The 17,493-nt window shown below is 36.6% G+C and overlaps 1 protein-coding gene across 1 annotated transcript in view; it reads right to left on the reverse strand.

Annotated features, from left to right (window-relative positions):
• The window catches only part of LIMCH1 (LIM and calponin homology domains 1), a 232,811-nt gene that overhangs the window by 107,346 nt on the left and 107,972 nt on the right, over window positions 1–17,493 (reverse strand). Inside the window, exons 4-6 of the mRNA XM_044681742.1 lie at window positions 12,020–12,126; window positions 7,870–7,900; window positions 5,550–5,660 (exon numbers count right to left, since the gene is read on the reverse strand). Coding sequence (XP_044537677.1) covers window positions 5,550–5,660; window positions 7,870–7,900; window positions 12,020–12,126 — 249 coding nt within the window. The remainder of the gene's footprint in view (window positions 1–5,549; window positions 5,661–7,869; window positions 7,901–12,019; window positions 12,127–17,493) is intronic.

Below are 17,493 nucleotides of genomic sequence, written 5' to 3' on the forward strand. Positions count from 1 at the left end.
CTTATCCAGAATTGGATTGGAGTACCACATACCTCATCTTATAGGGAAGCCTCACCCCCAACTCCCATGGGGCAGCATGCCCATCCAGGTCACCCAGTTTCGAGGTGACACCCCCTTAAAGTCTCCCAGTGTATATTCAGCCCTGGGGCAGAGCTGGAAGAGAGACCCAATACAGACTTTCTCTATCCCTCTTCTATCAAACATTAGTTACTGGCTCCCTTTATTATTACATGATACTGTGCTTTTGAAGTAGTGCTTGGTTCTGTAGAATTTATAAAATAATTTGTAATCCAAAACTGATACGTATATTTTAAAAGAAAATTTTCTTTTGCTTCATCTCTGTTTTTCCGTTGTACAGTACAGGAGACAGAAAATGATAATGAACATTTCTTTTTTTTTTAATTTTTTTTTATTTTAAACCCTTAACTTCTGTGTATTAACTTATAGGTGAAAGAGTGGTAAGGGTAAGCAATGGGGGTCAAGCGACTTGCCCAGGGTCACACAGCCAGGAAGTGTCTGAGACCGGATTTGAACCTAGGACCTCCCGTCTCTAGGTCCAGCTCTCAATCCACTGAGCTACCCAGCTGCCCCCTAATGAACATTTCTCTAAATGCCTTATTATTGGCCAATAGAAAGCACTACACATACATCATCTTAATTACTCTGCAAGTGTTTTGCAATTCAGAGTTTTGGAGAGAGCTCCCTTACTGTGCAGAAGATCCAAGACATAGTTTGGGTCAGAGGCTAAATTTGAACCCATATCTTCCTGGCTCTAAGGCCAGCTCACCATTCTCTATTCCACCTTTTAGAGTATCATCATGAAAATATAAAATCTTGGAAAATATACTTGAACATCTATGTCTTACATCCTATCCCATTTTACTTCGTTGCTGTTCAGGTGTTCAGTACTGTCTCATCATGACCTTGTATGGGTACTCTTAAAGATACTAGAGTGGTTTGTCATTTCCTTCTCCAGTGTATTAAGGCAAACAGAGGTTAAATGACTTGCCCATGGTCACCTAGCTAGTCAGAGATCAAATTTGAACTCATATGTTCCTGACTCTAGGTCCTAAGTACTACCCACTAAGCCATCTAGCTGCTTCCATGGTAAATAGAAGTTAAGTGCCACACAGTTAAGTACTAAGTGGCTGAGGGTGCATCAGAACTCAGGTTTTCCTGAGTTCTATCCACTGAGCCATCTAGTTGTCTCTGTTTCTCTCCTATTCTTGTGTTATTTACTAGTCACTGCACACACATTTCAACCCTCATCATTATGTATAATCCACTTCAAAATATTCAAAGTTGACTGTAGTTGACTTTAAAAACTGAGGTAATGTCGACCACTTAAAAGAGGCTATCAAAAAGTTCACATGCCCAGATCTTTGGCTTCTCACTATCACAATGGGTTTTTAAGGGGGAAAATATCAGGAGTCCAAATCTCTCTCCCACAATTGCAGGAGAAAGGAAAGCTGGGAGCAGGGAGTAAGTAAATATGCTACTTCAAGCTCCATGGGCAAGTTATGGGAAAGAAAAACAGTACAAAAGTCAGATATGTTCATGACCTCACAGCGAGCCAAGAACAGAAAATATGGATCAAGTGCTGGAACTGGAAATAGAGCAGTGTGGCCCATTTGAAAAATGAAAACTCGGCCACCTGTAGTCATCCTTGGCCAGCGCCCTCTCCTAGGAATAAAAATGTAGAGTTAAAGTCTTGTATTACAGTTAGAGAAATCCATGTGTGGACCCCAGAAACGAGTCAAACCCTTTATAGGCTCCTACCAAAATACTATCATGGCATTGCATTTTGCTCCTGATCAGCCTGAAAAATGATCCTGGTAGATTCTCAATGGGGTCCCAGATACCTGCTAAAGAAAGGTATAACAGAAAGAATTCTGGACATGCGGGCGAGAAGGCAAGGGTGTAAGTGCTTATTTGCCACCCCAAGTTCCCAGGTGAGCCAAAATGTGCAATGAGAATAAATGGTTAAAAAGGCTAAGGCCAACACCCCTCTCTGAGTTCCCTGCTGCTGGCCAGCTTTTTCTCCCACTGTGAGCAGCCATTTCACTAGGCATTTCCCAACACATGCCTGTACAGAGACTATTTACACAGGCTACATTGGCATAACTCATACCCCACATACAGACAGACTGAGTGATGGACTGTACACCATCTTTCAAGAATTAGCTTAGCTCAGTTTGAAGAGGTTCATTCCCAGAAATTTGGCCACAAGTTAGTTTGTTTATCCATTCATTTATTTGTTTTTGGCTGCAGTAAACAACTGCAAAAGCATAGGGGGATTAGGCTGTGTATAAATACAAAAATAAAAGGAATTCCTCAGAAGCAGTGAGAGACAGAAAGAGTGCTGCCTTTGGAGTCAGAAGACCTGAGTTCCAAATCCACCTCTGATATTTACTATGTCGGTAATATTAGATAAGTCACAGCCACCCCCATTCCCCATGCTGGGTCTTTTCATTTGTAAAATGAAGGGGTTGAACTAGATGAATGTGAAGATCCCTTTTAGTCATAGATTTGGGATTCTATGAAATTATAGATGCTGAAAATACTGAAGTAATTAAAACTGATTTCTATCTTCTATATGTGAAATGCTCTATTTCTTTTAAAAAATCAAGACATACTAACGTGGTTAAAAAATCAGTAATATCACTTGTAGGCATTAATTTATTTTAGTTTATCAGTATTCTAGAACCATTATGGGCCAGCTCATGTGAGTACGGTTGGCATGTAAAGTTAGCCTTGAGCTGTTAAATAAAAGGGCTGACCACCCAAGTATGGTGGCACATGCCAGTAACAGTCTTAGCAGGGAGGCTGAAGCTGTCCGGCTACTTGAACTCAAGCATTCTTTTTTGAGTTAAAATGAGGCTAATGTCAATTGGGTGTCCAAAGTAAGTCCAACACCAATAGAATGAAGAATGAGAGGACCCTGAATATCTAAGGAGAGGGAAATTATTCCAGGTTGGAAATTCTACATCATATCCAGAAAAAATCCTGGGTTCTAAACACTATGTAAAAGTACTTGGAAAAACCTAGAATCTTACCTTTTATCTCAGACTCAATGCAAGTATTGGTCCCAAGGCAAAAAAACACTAAAGGCAGGCAAATGAGGTAAAGTGACTTGTCCACGGTCATACAGCTAGGATGTGTCTGAGGACAGATTTGAACCTAGGTTCACCCAACTATAGGCCTGACACTCCATCCACTGAGCCACCTAGCTCCTTCTACTTTTAAAATTAAGGTGAAAAAAGGGGGAAGCTAGGTGGCTCAGTGGATAGAGAGCCAGCTTGAAGATAGGAAGTCCTGGGTTCATATCTGGCCTCATACTTTTTAGCAGTGTGACCTAGGCCAGTGATGGGCAAACAATGGCCCACGGGCCAAATGCAGCCCCCTGAAATGTTTTATCTGGCTGTGTGACTGTTATTCTTAATCTGACGAATACAATGAGCAGGATACAATACAATAAAACTTTGAAAGAGTTGCCTTAGAAACAAACTGGCAGATGAGCATTTCCTTTCCTTTGGCCCCCTCTTTAAAAAGTTTGCCCATCACTGACATAGGCAAATTACTTAGCCACCATTTATATGCTGATCAACGGTGGGATAGAATACATGAGGGGCCACTGTGATTTCAGCCTGGACAAAACAGAGATCTCGGTTCAATCAATCAGTCCATCAGTGGTCTAGTCTCAATGACCTCTACAACCTTTTTGAGCTCTAAAATTTTACGATTCTGAATCTATCCCTTTAGGTACAATGGCGCTCTTTGAAAACCTTAACTCACTATATAAACACCACTGATTATTTTCATTACCAGTGGGAAAGTCTAGAGCTGGTATAAAACTGTGAGCAGGGGAGATTTTGAAAGATTAATGCTCACTTGGAGAGATGTTCACTAGGCAAATTCGAGGACTGCTTTACTCTACAAGATGTAATATTCTGACAAGTACAATAGTAAACTAACAATTGGAGTTCTTCTAAAGATTGTCATAGCTTGAGAGGCAGAGTAGAAGGGTAGATGGAGCATTGAACTTAAAATGAAGAAGACCAGGGTTTAATTTCTGTCCTTCCTAGGAGAAACTGCTAGTGCCCCAGGGAATACTCTTTTAGCCTCAGTTTCCTCACCTGTAAAATAGGGATAATATTTTATCTACCTTGCAGAGCACCTTGAACAAAGTGCTGTAAACTGTCACTTACTCTTATTATTGTTTCTTATTCTATGTCTTTAAACAATTAGCTAGAGCCTGATATGTGCATGTATGCCAGTATCCCCATTTCAAGGGGTTATTGAATCTTCATTTTGGTTTAGAAAAACCCTACCATATTCTCCCAACCACATGAACCCTTGATGTACATAAATATATGCTGTTAATTGAAAACACATTGTATACATACATCAAAGGGGACTCAACCACATTTTTACTGGGAAACATTAGCAGATCTCATAAGTTACTGTATATACATAGCAGAAAATAAAAACAACGTTACATGATATTTTGTAAATTCCCTCGCTCCTTCAAACTGAAAAAAATTTAATTCATTTTTTCCAAAATTGAAGCTATTTGATAAGAGTGTATTGTACAAATGAAAAAGATACTAGTTTGCTGAATTGTCTTTTCAGTATTTAACTCATTACTGAGCCATGGTTGTAATATATATTGGCAACAGAGAAGAGACTTTTTGTTTGTCTAGATTTCCAGATTCTACATCGTGTCCAGAAATAGCCATTGGTTTTCTAAAGACTAAGTAAAAGTACTTAAAATACCCAAACACTTACTTTCTGTTTTAGACTCAATACAAGTTTTGGTTTCAAGGCAGAAAAACAGTAAGGGCTAGACAACTGGGGTTATGTGACTTGCTCAGGGTCATACAGCTAGGATATGTCTGAGGAGGTTCACCCAACTCCAGGTCTGACACTCTATCCAATAATCCACGTAGCTGCTCCTACTTTTAAAATTAAGGTGAAAGGGGGCAGCTAGGTTGCTCAGTGGATAAAGAGGTCCTGGGTTCAAATCTGCCCTTATACTTTCTAGCAGTGTGACCCCGGGCAAATTACTTAATCCTTATTGCCTAGTCCCTACCACTCTTCTTCCTTAGAACCAATATATAGTATTGAATTCAAGGCAGAAGGTAAGAGTTTTGAAAAAATAATTCATTAAAGTGCAAATAAGTTTCTATTTTCTGTAAAACTGAATTGTTTTAATCAAATTGTTTCCTTCTAAAAAAATTTAGCACTGATAAACTTGGCCCAGGAGAGTGAAAGCTCATTCTGGTCTGAACTAGATCTTTGGTTATCATATCCTAATTGGACTCAATTCTCTTGTATGTGAGGGCCAGAAAGTCCAGGTATGTGGGAATACATGCGGCAAAGATTTAAGCAGTTTTAAAACAAGGAGGTTTGCACACGTCTGACACATTTGTGGCCCCATGAAATATTGCAAAGCTGAACTGAGATGCCCTTCAAAACACAGGTGACTTGAGCTTGTCCTTTTCATCCTTTAACAACCTTCATAAGCCAACGATGAAGAGCATAGTTACCTTTCGCATCTGTGCCAATAATCCTTCAAACTCCTTCAGGTTCAGTGGGGTTCCACTGAATGCTGTGCAGCTGTTAGCTGCTTTCCCCAGCCAGTAAATGGTAACTAATACCTGAGGAAAAAAACAGCTACATAAGTACAGAACCCCTTTGTAAGATTGCTTTTCGATTTACTGAGGAATCTATACTAGGCACCACCAGGAAGACAGAAGAGGGAGAATGTCTGAAATTGATTTATAAAGAGCTCACCATCCATGAGGTACCCATTAAATGTAAAATTCATTTTAATAAAAACCTAATGTTATGTCAGTCTACACAAACAAGATTCAGTAGTTCACACTGGACTAAAATCTTAGAGAAAGTTCAGTGATGGGAAAATACTCCAAAAGAAAGAGTGGAAAATCCTACAACATTATTTTCAAAGAATGAAAATGTTTCAAAATTAAACGAGCTAAGCTTCAGCAATTGGTAGAGTCTTCATTGATCCAGGTCAATCTGCTAGTAACTTTAAAGAATCATAGTAGGGTTTTTTCCTAAGGTCAAAATGTAGTCTCAGAAGACAACAAATGTCGGGATGAAATTAGATTACAAGTCGCCAACATGTTCACCATGAAATGGCATCTGATTAAAGCCGTGGGGGGAAAACCCCTATAATTCTACAACTGTAAGCCAGGGATGTAATGAATAGTAGAATCCGAAGAGTCTGAGGGCTTGGTTTGAACTAAAAATCAAATTCCATTTGCTCTGGAACTCAATGACTTGAACCTTGCCAATGCTGATGCTGACAATCTCTTATGTTCAATTCAGTGTCATGAAGCTGCAGTCCTAAAGGCAAGCAGACTCTTCCCTTAGAAGTGGACTGTCCAGGTCTGAAAAATCTGAGAGGATGAGGTAAGGGGGCTACTTCATTCCCATCTTCGCCATTTTTAAAAATGAGCATAATTAGGGAGGCTGCTTCTTAGTTGGACTAGCACTCATTTCTGCCTCACCTCTCTTCATTAACCAGGTCTGAATATATTTTGGATATCATAGTCTTTACACATGGTTTCATATGGCAACAAAGCCAAAATATGACATTTGAATCATGACTTAGATTAAATTTTGGCTTCACGCTTTTGCGGGGAAAATATCCTTCATGATTCTCCCAAAACATCCATTTCTGAGCATGTCTTAAGAGTTTGATTACTTTTAACAATGCACATTTCCAGAGAATGAAGTCCTCCAAATGTCAGTACATTAACCAGGGGCACAAAGTAACTCTAATGTACACTAAGTATATTCGATTACTTAGAGAATCATGACGGTCATAATGGCATTAAAGACAGGCATATTTAATCTATGGACTTTTTATATAATTATATATAAATTACATTATTATATAAATCAAATTTATATAATTAATTATAATTTATATCATATTTATATTATATAATTATTATATCATATTTATATTAAATAATTTATATAATTAAAATTTTACTAGAAAATATGGCTTATACATCCTGGGGAATTTCAGCTGGAGGAAGGGGAGGAGTAGGAAAAGTGGGGAATCAGTTACGTTTACAACTATTAGAGTGAAAAAAAAAACAAAAACCCAGAACTCTCAAGCCACCTCTGTACCATAACGAGGAGTCTCCAGCCACTTCCTGCCAATATTACAAGCACTAGCCCATTTCTGATATCCTTTCATTTATAATTTAAAATGGAATTGGTTTAACCTATTTGGCTTTTGTAAATGAAACCCAACTGGAAAATGTAGGTTTGGAATAGTGGCTTGCTTCATATGACTGTACCGTCACAAAGTGTTTTCACATACCTTGTTTCCTTTTATCTTTGGGAAACACCACTGAGCATTTGAAAGGTCCATGCAAAGACATAAGGCAGCAAAACTGCAGCCTACCTCCAATAGTTGCCACTTCAGATTACTCCACTGTTTTCTTAAAATGATTTGCGCAAACGTCTTAATTTAATGGTATCATCTGTGCCTACCAACCTAGTGAAAGACTATGCGACGTAACTATTACCATATGCCACTTGGTCTCTAAGTAACCAAGCCATTCACTGGAGATAAGCTTTCATTTCTTTCTAAAGATGGTTATTTTTTAAATTAGAAAGAAACCCCAAAATGTTGCTATTTCCATTCCCATGAGTGGAATTAATTACTCCACCAGTGTATATATGATTCTGCTCCAAGGAGGGTTCTTTCTAGGTAATGAAAGTATCATCATCTCATAAACTGAATTTATAGCTTTGATCAATCAAAACCCGAGGCATACTATAAAACATATGGACATATAGGTACAAAGGAAAATTAAAACTTACATTTTTCAGCTTTCTACTACAGTCAATGCTCCTAGTTTAGAAGAAAAGAAAAAATTATTATTAGAAAAGCAACTTCCTCATAATAGTATATCTTATGTGACTTTCCTCCAGAAATGTACAAAATATATAGGAAGTTAATAAATACAAAATAACTAGAAAGATGACATGAAGTAAGACATACTTAAGAATTTGAAAAATTGAACCAAATTAAAGTGGAGAGTTTAGACTTCATGAGGAGAAAATGTAATTTTTGCACCTTAACAACATATTAGAAAGATAAGGACAGGGACTGGTCTTATGATTTGACTGGTATAGAAACTCCCCACTGAAAAAGCTCTTTCTACCAGTCCATTTCCTCTGCAATTCAAGAGTCATAGAGGGTTGACTTGAGCAGTGAGAAGATAAGTGACTTGCCCAGGATCACATAGCCAATATTTGCCAAAACTGGGACTTGAACTCGGGTCTTCCTGGCTTTGAGATTACTTTCTTTTCTATCACATACTCTTTAATCTATAGTTCTCTAAAACTAAATGCGATCTAGTGGTTTTCATAACATAGAAGAACAATTAAATTACTAAACTGTGTATTTTTACACATATTCTCAAAGCTTGTTTAAAAGTATAGGTTTGATCATAGCAATTAGTAAAGGTGAGTATGATGGCATTTCCTAAGTCTAGCATTTCACTCTAGGGAGCTCAATTAATACTTTCCTTTCTTTATCCTTATAAGCACAAAAAACCTTATTAAAATTATGATAAGTTTGATAATAGATGTGTAAGAAGCAATATAATTAATAAATTAAGCCATTTATAGTGTGAATATTAGGCAGTATTGCAGTTTCAATCATAATATGTGTTACTTTTCAATGATAAGCATAAAAATCTGCACGAACTCGAGGTTCCAAAATTAAACAAAATATAAGTAGAGAAAAACATATGAAGGTTTATTTTATACTATAATCATATATGAGTTCCAAAAACACAGTTAAAAGCAACCATTTGAAAGCTTTCATTATTTAATATGATGGATTTCAATTTCCTGTTAGGAAAAAAAAGGATTTAAAATTGGGGACCTAAAAGGAGAAGGGCATTTCTATGGTGCCTACTATAAAATATTTTATTTAATACTCACAATAGCCATGCAAGGTAGGTGCTATTATTACTTCTATTTTGCATTTAAGGAAACTGAGGTGAACAGAGAATAAGTGACTTGCTCAGAGTCATATCACAAGAATCTAAGCCTAGATTGGAACTTTGGTCTTCCCGAATCCAAACCTAGTACCCTTATTCATTGTGCCGTTTGTTTCCTTCATTGAATGAATGTTCATTCTAAAAAAAATACAACTCTCTCTGTGTTCTGTATGTTCACATATACAGAATATATAAAATTTTATATTCACAGATATAAACCTTAACTATATATTATGCAACAATTCTATATAATTAGGTGAAAATGTTTCTAAAATAATACGAATGAATAGTTTTAAAGGAAATCTCACAATGCTCTGTCCCAACACCATTACCTCGCTTTCTTAGAATGATGCTTATTAATACACCTTTCTAAACTTGGTCTTTGATTCCTCATTCTAATTGCCCAAGAAACATGTCAAATTACATGAAATTAGAAATAGTGAAAAAATTCTTGCCACCAAATCCTTGGCATTGTCAAATATTTCAACAAATATGAAAAGGTACTAAAAAAGGGACATTACCATATGCCTCACTTGTTCTACAGCCCAGTGGACCTTTCCATCTGATTTCTAGTTGAAATCTCCATTGGTATATGCGTTTTGAACAACATTAAGCTCTTAAAAATGTTTTAGCCTTCCTTACTTCATTCACTCACAAATTTTGGTTCTATCCATTATTTTTAAAACGCTGAACTTTTATATGAACAAAACAAAACACTTCATAGACTATGCAGTTCAAAATGGGGGCTAGCTGAAACGATAAAAATTGAACCTTTTGATTTGCAACTGGCTTGATATTAAGTTAAATTCTCAAACACAGCTTGGACATGGCTTAGAACTTAGTATGGCACATTCTTATCAGAAGATATTCAAAAATTATAAAATTATTTACCAGACTTATTGATTCAATTGAAAATGTCTCAAAGGGCAAGCAAATAAAATTTAGCCTCTTTAGCAATATTATATCTATTATATATCTATTATGTGTATATTATATATACATACAGTTATATGTGTATGTATATATATTAGATATATATACATATATAGATAGATATAGAATACCATATACAAATATATAGCTATACCCCATATATATATGTGTATATATATATGTATATATATATCTCCAGTGCCTAGAATCACAGTTCCCAGGATCATAGAATCAAATTATTAAAGTGATCTTGTCCAGTCTCCCGAAGTGTGGTAGAGTAGAATGAGCCCTGGACAGGGAGTCAAGCACCAAGGTTCAAAGGCTGCTCCTTTTACTTTCTATTTGTGTGACTTTGGTCAAGTCACTTCATCTCTCTTGGCCATCACTTTCCTCCTCAGTAAAATGAGTGGGTGGACTGGTGGACTAGATTATTTAGTCTGCTCTAATTCTAAAACTATGTGCCCACAATCCCTCATTTTCTAGAACATGAGGCTCATAAAAGTGACCTGCCAAAGCCCCACACAGTGGCAGAGTCCAGCCTAGCACACAAGCCCCCAAGTTCTCAATCCAGGTTTCTCTCCACTGCACTATAATGTCTCCAATTACAGTATAATTTAACTGAATAAGGCAACAGAGGGAGGAAAATTATTTGACTATTTCCAAAGACTAGATGTTAAAAAATCTTTTCTTTGGTACCTAAGGAATCTGTAATTTCTTAGGTGTGGGTCCTCCCATTTAAATAATGTAGTCAGCAACTCATCTATACCTTAGGTAGATAGTATTGAGGAAGCTAAGTGAGTCAGGAAGAGCTAAATTTAAATCCAGCTTCAGACATTCATTAGCTGTGTGACCACCTAACTTCTGTTTGGCTTAATTTTCTGGAGAAGAAAATGGCAAACCACTCCAAGAAAATCCCATACATAGTCACAAAGAGTTGGACATGCCTGAACAACAAGAAGACCGTCTTAATGAGGAATTGTGCCTCGGTTCCCCCCAAATTCATCCTGGAGTAGCCACTCATCTGGTGATAAGCCTTTCCAGACTTCACTAGATCATTCCTCAGATGCCCCAGACCTAATCTCTCCTGGGCCCATGAAATCAAAGGTGTTTGATTCCTCTTAAGAAAAGTGGATCATCTGTTAAAGGATCACTCTACTGAAAATATGAATAACATGGAAATGGATTTTGAACAATGATACGTGTATAACCCAGTGGAATTGCTTGTCAGCTTCGGGAGGGGAGGAAAGAGTGGGAGGGGGCAGATCATGAATCATGTAACCATGGAAAAATATTCTAAATTAAAAAAAGGAAAAAAAAGTGGATCATCTCCATATTGCAACAGGAGTCAGAAGGGACTCATTTTTAAATTCAACCCCAAGACCTCAGAAAATACTTATTTTTTATACTATTCTGGCCATGAGCTCACTCTTTCATTAGAAATGGGTAAGGCCTTTTACTTAACCACTAACATTTTGATGTAGGAAGATTTTGCCCAAACTTTTATTGAATTAGTTGTGTTTCAATGATGTATTTAGCAATGGGATCAGTAAAGAATCCCTCTTCAGAGAACTTAAAAGCTACAAATAGTTGCAAATATAAATGGAGAAACTTCTGTACAATTGTTTTCATTGCTTGATTGAGGGTAGCTTTGTTTATCGGTCTTGCAGCTTCCAAAAACCTATTCAAATGATCAAAATTGTAGCCCTAACCTAAATGCTTTTTCAAATTGATTTTAGCCTACAACAGATTTTGTGCAAATGTCTTCTTTTTTTCCCCCTCAGAACATTTTTCAAACTCTGAAAATCAGGATTTTTTGAACATACCTTATATCTGAAATAACTATTTGGTTCTATCAAAAAGTACACAGGAAAACAATTGCAATGTTGCTCTGAAACTTTGATTTTTATTGTCACTATTAATATGCCTATCAGCATAAATAAATTTTTTTGGTCATCCTCAGCTCCCCCAGTCCCAATACAAAAGATACACAACTTGATCTACATCTGAATGTATACATTATTACTTACTTGACTGTTACTCTATTTGAAGTGTCCTGGAGATCACCTGGGTCAAAGAGTTGAGATTCTTTAAGCCCGAGCTCCTTGCAGCCTCTTAAGAATAAGATGATATTGTCCTGAAAGAAGGTAAAGAAATTCAGCTCTTCTTCATCTGAGAATATCTCTGCAAGCTAATCTCTTCCCTTTAATAGCTTAAATTACTAAATTTCTCTAATCATTTGTGTTTAGCTAAACGAAGTTAAAATGAATGTCACACAATAAAATAATGCTACGTGGTCAAGTCAAGTCCATTTTGTTTTATTCACCTTGGGACATTTGAAACTAAGACAAAGTCATATATTCATGTGATGTTGCCCTATATGGTTAGCTAAATTTTTCTTTGTGTGCGTATCTTGTCTTCCAGATTAGATTATAAACTCACTGAGGGCAAGTACTTGTTACTTAAGCACTATGGCAGTAGGTAGTTTGGATGATTGTGACTCATGTATGCAATAAACTAGAGATTGGGGGAGTTCTTATGAAGGTGGAAAAAAATTTCATACAAATCTCTGGCTTTACTAGACCCTTTGGGAAATTCGAAGAAGGTAAAAGGCAGAGATGGAACAAAGGCAAAGCCCAAAAGAGGATAACTAGCATTGGACAGTGTAAAATGTATGGAGAAAACAAAGCTAGGAGCTCTAGTAGCAACATAAGCACACCAACTGGGCAAGAGCTAAAACATGTCATCTGGGCAAGAGCTAAAAGTCTGGTTTCAATGAAAAAGGCCAAGTTATTTATTTTTATACCTAAACGGATCATTTTTAAGCACTCTGGATACTGAGCAGATCTCACTGCTTAATACTTTCTTCCACCCACTGCCCTGTATCCAAACATGATTTTTAGCTTTGGTCTAGTGGATCTCATATTTATAAAAAAATTAAGATAGATTCAATCTCTTCATACTTCATTCAACTCTTAAGCAGAATTTTCCCCTTGGAAAGATATTCTCCTATGAAAATAGCCTATCAATACAGTTCAAAATATGGTTGTTGTTTTTTTTCTTTTTACTTTAAAAATTCTTAGCAATCCTGAACCTTCCCATCATTTTCATCAGATCATTTTTAGTCCAACAAATAATCTAAGTAACAGTATTCAGCCCAGACTAGTTTCACTTGTATTATTTCTTCAACACTCAAAGGAGTATGAAATGCAAAGTCTAAAACAACCTCTAAACCAGATCATGCATCAAAGCAATTGCTTCTAATTGTGGAAATTCTCTCTAATCTTTTGGCATTTCCTATTCCTACTCTTGCAGATGATTAAATTTAAAGCTTTCTTGGTTATTTCCCCCACTTTCAATATAGTTCTGGGAAGGGATGATGGGAATAGGCATATAGTATACTTGTGGTGTAAAATTATATTTCTGTACCAAAATAAAAATAAACAGTGGTATATATTGGGCCAGCAACCTCCATGGTCTAAGGAGAAGTCTCGCTGAGTTCAGAGAGACTCATCATCAGGTTGGTGGCAGAGTGATGAATGTTGTGGCCATAAAACTCTCCAGGATCATCTGTTAAACTAAAGAGTTGATTATATCTGTTTGAGTAGAGGAAGTATCCCACTGACCAAGTTATAGATGTCTGAAGTGGATTCTACTCAATACCATTTCAAATATTATGTCTATCCTTTCACCTCATAAAATAATTTGATCACATACAAATGTCTTGCCTAAAAAAGGAACTAAATAAATACATAAATAAATGTCCCCACTCTTCCTTGCCTGTCTTCATTTCCATATATACTCTAGAAAATATTTAGACCTTTCACAAACCATTACAATATATTCCCACCCATTCTCCCAATTATCCAAAATCTGTGCCACTCCCTCCCACCCAGGGCACTTATTGCCCCAATGGTATCATCAAAACAAATAGCCCAGTCATTTGGGGCTTCTGCTTCTTCCCTCCCCATAATCAAAAGCAACAATTCTCCTGCAAATAATCAGTCCCATATATCCCTCCTCTACCCAACTTTTCCTAACAATTAGAAATAATCAAGGTGGTAGTCAATAGATTATCCTTCTGGAGTTAAGCCAGTAAAGAGCTGGTTTACCCTATATGTCATCCATCAGCAAGTTTTATTAACAGGCACTTTCTAATTTGACATATACAGATCACTGATATCTGTTCATTATTGATGACAAGAAATTTCTGAAGTGCTTTCTGAATAAAGAAAAAATGAAAGACTATTCACTATATTTTTACTGTTATTTTAACGAATTAGGATTCTTTGAAAATTGGTACAATACTCCACATGATACACACATGTTAGGATTTCTTTCAAGTATATACTCATGCACATATATATGTATGCGTACATATATATGTATGGAGAGAGCATACTTTTATATATAATCTAGCTATGCAATATGTGGTAAAAATAATTTTTTATTTGGTTGGATGGATGGAAGGAGAGGAAAAACCATTTAATTTTTGGGTTGCTTTTAGCGTGTTCTTCCTCCAATCAATCAACAAGTATTTCTTAAAACTATTTTTTCCCTTATTTTATTCCAGCGATAAATTTACACATAATTTTTCCAAGGTACATGATTTGTGTTCCCTCCCTCCCCCCTCCCAGAGCTGACAAGCAATTCCACTGGTTTATACATGTATTATCACTCAGAACCTGTTTCCATATTATTCATTTTTGTAAGAGAGTAATCTCATAAGACCAAAACTCCAAATCATATGCCCAAATAAACAACTGATAAATTATATGTTCTCTGCATTTCTACTCCCACAGTTCTTTCTCTATATATGGATAACGTCCTTTTCATAAGCCCCTCAGAATTGTCCTGGATCACTGTATTACTGTTAAGAGCAAAGTCTATTATATTTGATGGTCACAATTTTACTACTCATCAGTTCATGTAGGCCATGTAGGTCTTTCAAGTTCTTAAAGAAATCATTGTTTCTTATAGCACAATAGTTTTCCATCACCATTAGATACCACAATTGTTCAGCCATTCGTCAATTGAGGGACGTCCTCTCAGTTTCCAATTTTTTGCCACCACAAAAAGGGCAGTTATAAATATTTTTGTACAAACAAGTCCATCCCCCACCTTTTTTAATCAACAAGTGTTTTTAAAGAACATACTAAGTTCTAGATACTGTGCTTGGAGCTAGGAATACAAAAAACAATATCCAAAAAGTTCCCGCCTTTACACATTCCACTGAAGGGAAACAAAACGTATAGATATAAATAAAACAAAAATTTACAAAGTATATACAAGGTAATTTTTGGGGGGAAGGGAAGTATATCAACTAAGTGGCACAGTAGACAGAACACTAAAGCCTAGAGACAGGAAGACCTGAGTTCAAATCTGGTTTCAGACACTTACCAAATGTGTGACCTTGGACAAATCACTTAACCTCTGTTTGCTTCAGTTTTCTTAACTATAAAACTATGATTAATAACACCTAAACACCTACTCCTTCAGGTGGCTGGGAGGATCATATCAGATATTTGTAAAATACTTAGCATAGTGCCTGGCACACAGCAGGCATTATATAAATACTTATTCCCTTTCCCTAAAAGGATATTTTTGATATATGATAGCACTTTTAAGATGCTGTGAGTAGGATTTTAGCCAATGAACAGGCAAACATTTTGTAGATATTAATAACTCACTTAAATTTACCATGACACTTGCATGAGAAGGAAAACCAAGTCCTCTATTTCCCTTGAAATATGCTTTTTCAATGAAAGAAGTTAACAGATGGAAAAGGGCTTTCAGCATTTCAATAATATTTTCATAAATTAAATTCAAATAACTTTAATTCTAAAAGTAAACTTCTCAAAATGGAAAGGTAAGTAGATTTATCAAGTGTCAGAATCTCAATATAAAAAAGAACATTCTCCCTTCAGACCCCTTTTTTGCCTCAGTTTCCAGATTCCTTCTCCTGAGGTCATCTATACCACCTCAAGGGTTCTAGTACTGTCAAAAGTGCCATTATAGTTTCAAAATTCACTCTGGTAACCATGCAACCAAATATATAGCTGAAAAGACCATTCTTTCAAGGAAACAGAGAATATTCACTTTTATTTTTTTAATTTTGTACCCAGGTTTTTTTAAGTGCAAAAAGACCTGTATTGATTTAGCAAAATGCCTTGTATTTGTAAAGGCTTTATATTTAAATGGTCAATGAATTGAACTGAACATGACTGAATAGTGCGCAGGGTAGTCAAAGTAAAATACTACAGTGCCAAGGAGAGGAGTTTCTAGCATATTTAGGGCAGTTCTGATTAGAGTGAATAAATGCTTTTGAGAACTTGTTGCCCAAAATGAGGGAAAAAAGGAGATGAGAATAGATGCTATCTAGGAATTACTTAGGATCCTAATCGAGATGCAAGCCATATGCCTAATGGAGATGCAAGCATATGCCATAATTCCAAGCTTGTCTAGACTCCTGAGAAAGGCCTGCATATACTTTTCCTACATGCCATCCCGGATAAGCACTCACCCTCTCTAATGTCTTGGGGTTTATTCACTGCATGATCAGTGGGCACAAAAGCACTGTGTTGCCAGCCAGCCTGAACAATCTGAGCTGGAAGGTTGAAATTGCTGTAGGTCTCCTTCCAGCTCCTTGATGCAATTTAATGACTCTGGACAACTGCCAAGTTCCAACCAGGAGGAAAGCCAGGAGAAAGAGCCACCCAGCCAACAGTTAAGCATTGGGTAAAGCCAGCAGTGACCAGGAAAGGCAAAAACTTTCTTTACATGAAATGCATCCTGCAAATTCCATCTGGCTTGCTCTTCACACCGAAATTTTTCCACATTCATAATTCCAACCAAAACACATCATAGTGTCTAAATTTTGAATGAGAGGAGGAAGGGAGACACTGGTTTACTACTATTTTCCTTGCTGAAAACTGGTATTCCAATTCCAATAAAAGTTCAGTAACAGTTTATGATGATTTAAATGAATATAAAGTTATAAAAAGCCTGTTCTTCAACCTAGACCTACCATAGTTTTAAATTTATCTGAAGGAAAAACAACCACTCTAAGACAGGTAATAGGATATAGCACAGACATAAAACTTGGTCTATTAGTGCTGGAAAAGTTCTTACCATCTTTTTTTGGCTAATTAGAAAATGCTATACTATAAATTTACTCTCTATTCAATCAGAAGTACGTCCAAGAGGAAATTCCATTCTCTCTGTCTAGAGTGCTCAGGGCTGGAACTCTAGAACTTGTGAATTCCCAAACTTTCTGTCACTCAAGAAGCAACAGCCAAGGCTAGCACTGCCCAGGAAATCTCCCTTCTTGGTATAGAAAGGGAGATTCTGGAACTAAAAATTGTTCTTCTCTACCTAGAAGACTGAAATTCAGGACTGCTGTCCATGAATTCCCCTCTCAGGCCAAAAGAGGACACACACATCTCTCAATGCCCCTGTTGTTATCTCTTGGCTAAGAAAGCTCTCTCTCATACTCTTCTCTGAC

This window comes from Gracilinanus agilis, chromosome 6 (assembly GCF_016433145.1).
Source record: "Gracilinanus agilis isolate LMUSP501 chromosome 6, AgileGrace, whole genome shotgun sequence".
Taxonomy (NCBI): Eukaryota; Metazoa; Chordata; class Mammalia; order Didelphimorphia; family Didelphidae; genus Gracilinanus; species Gracilinanus agilis.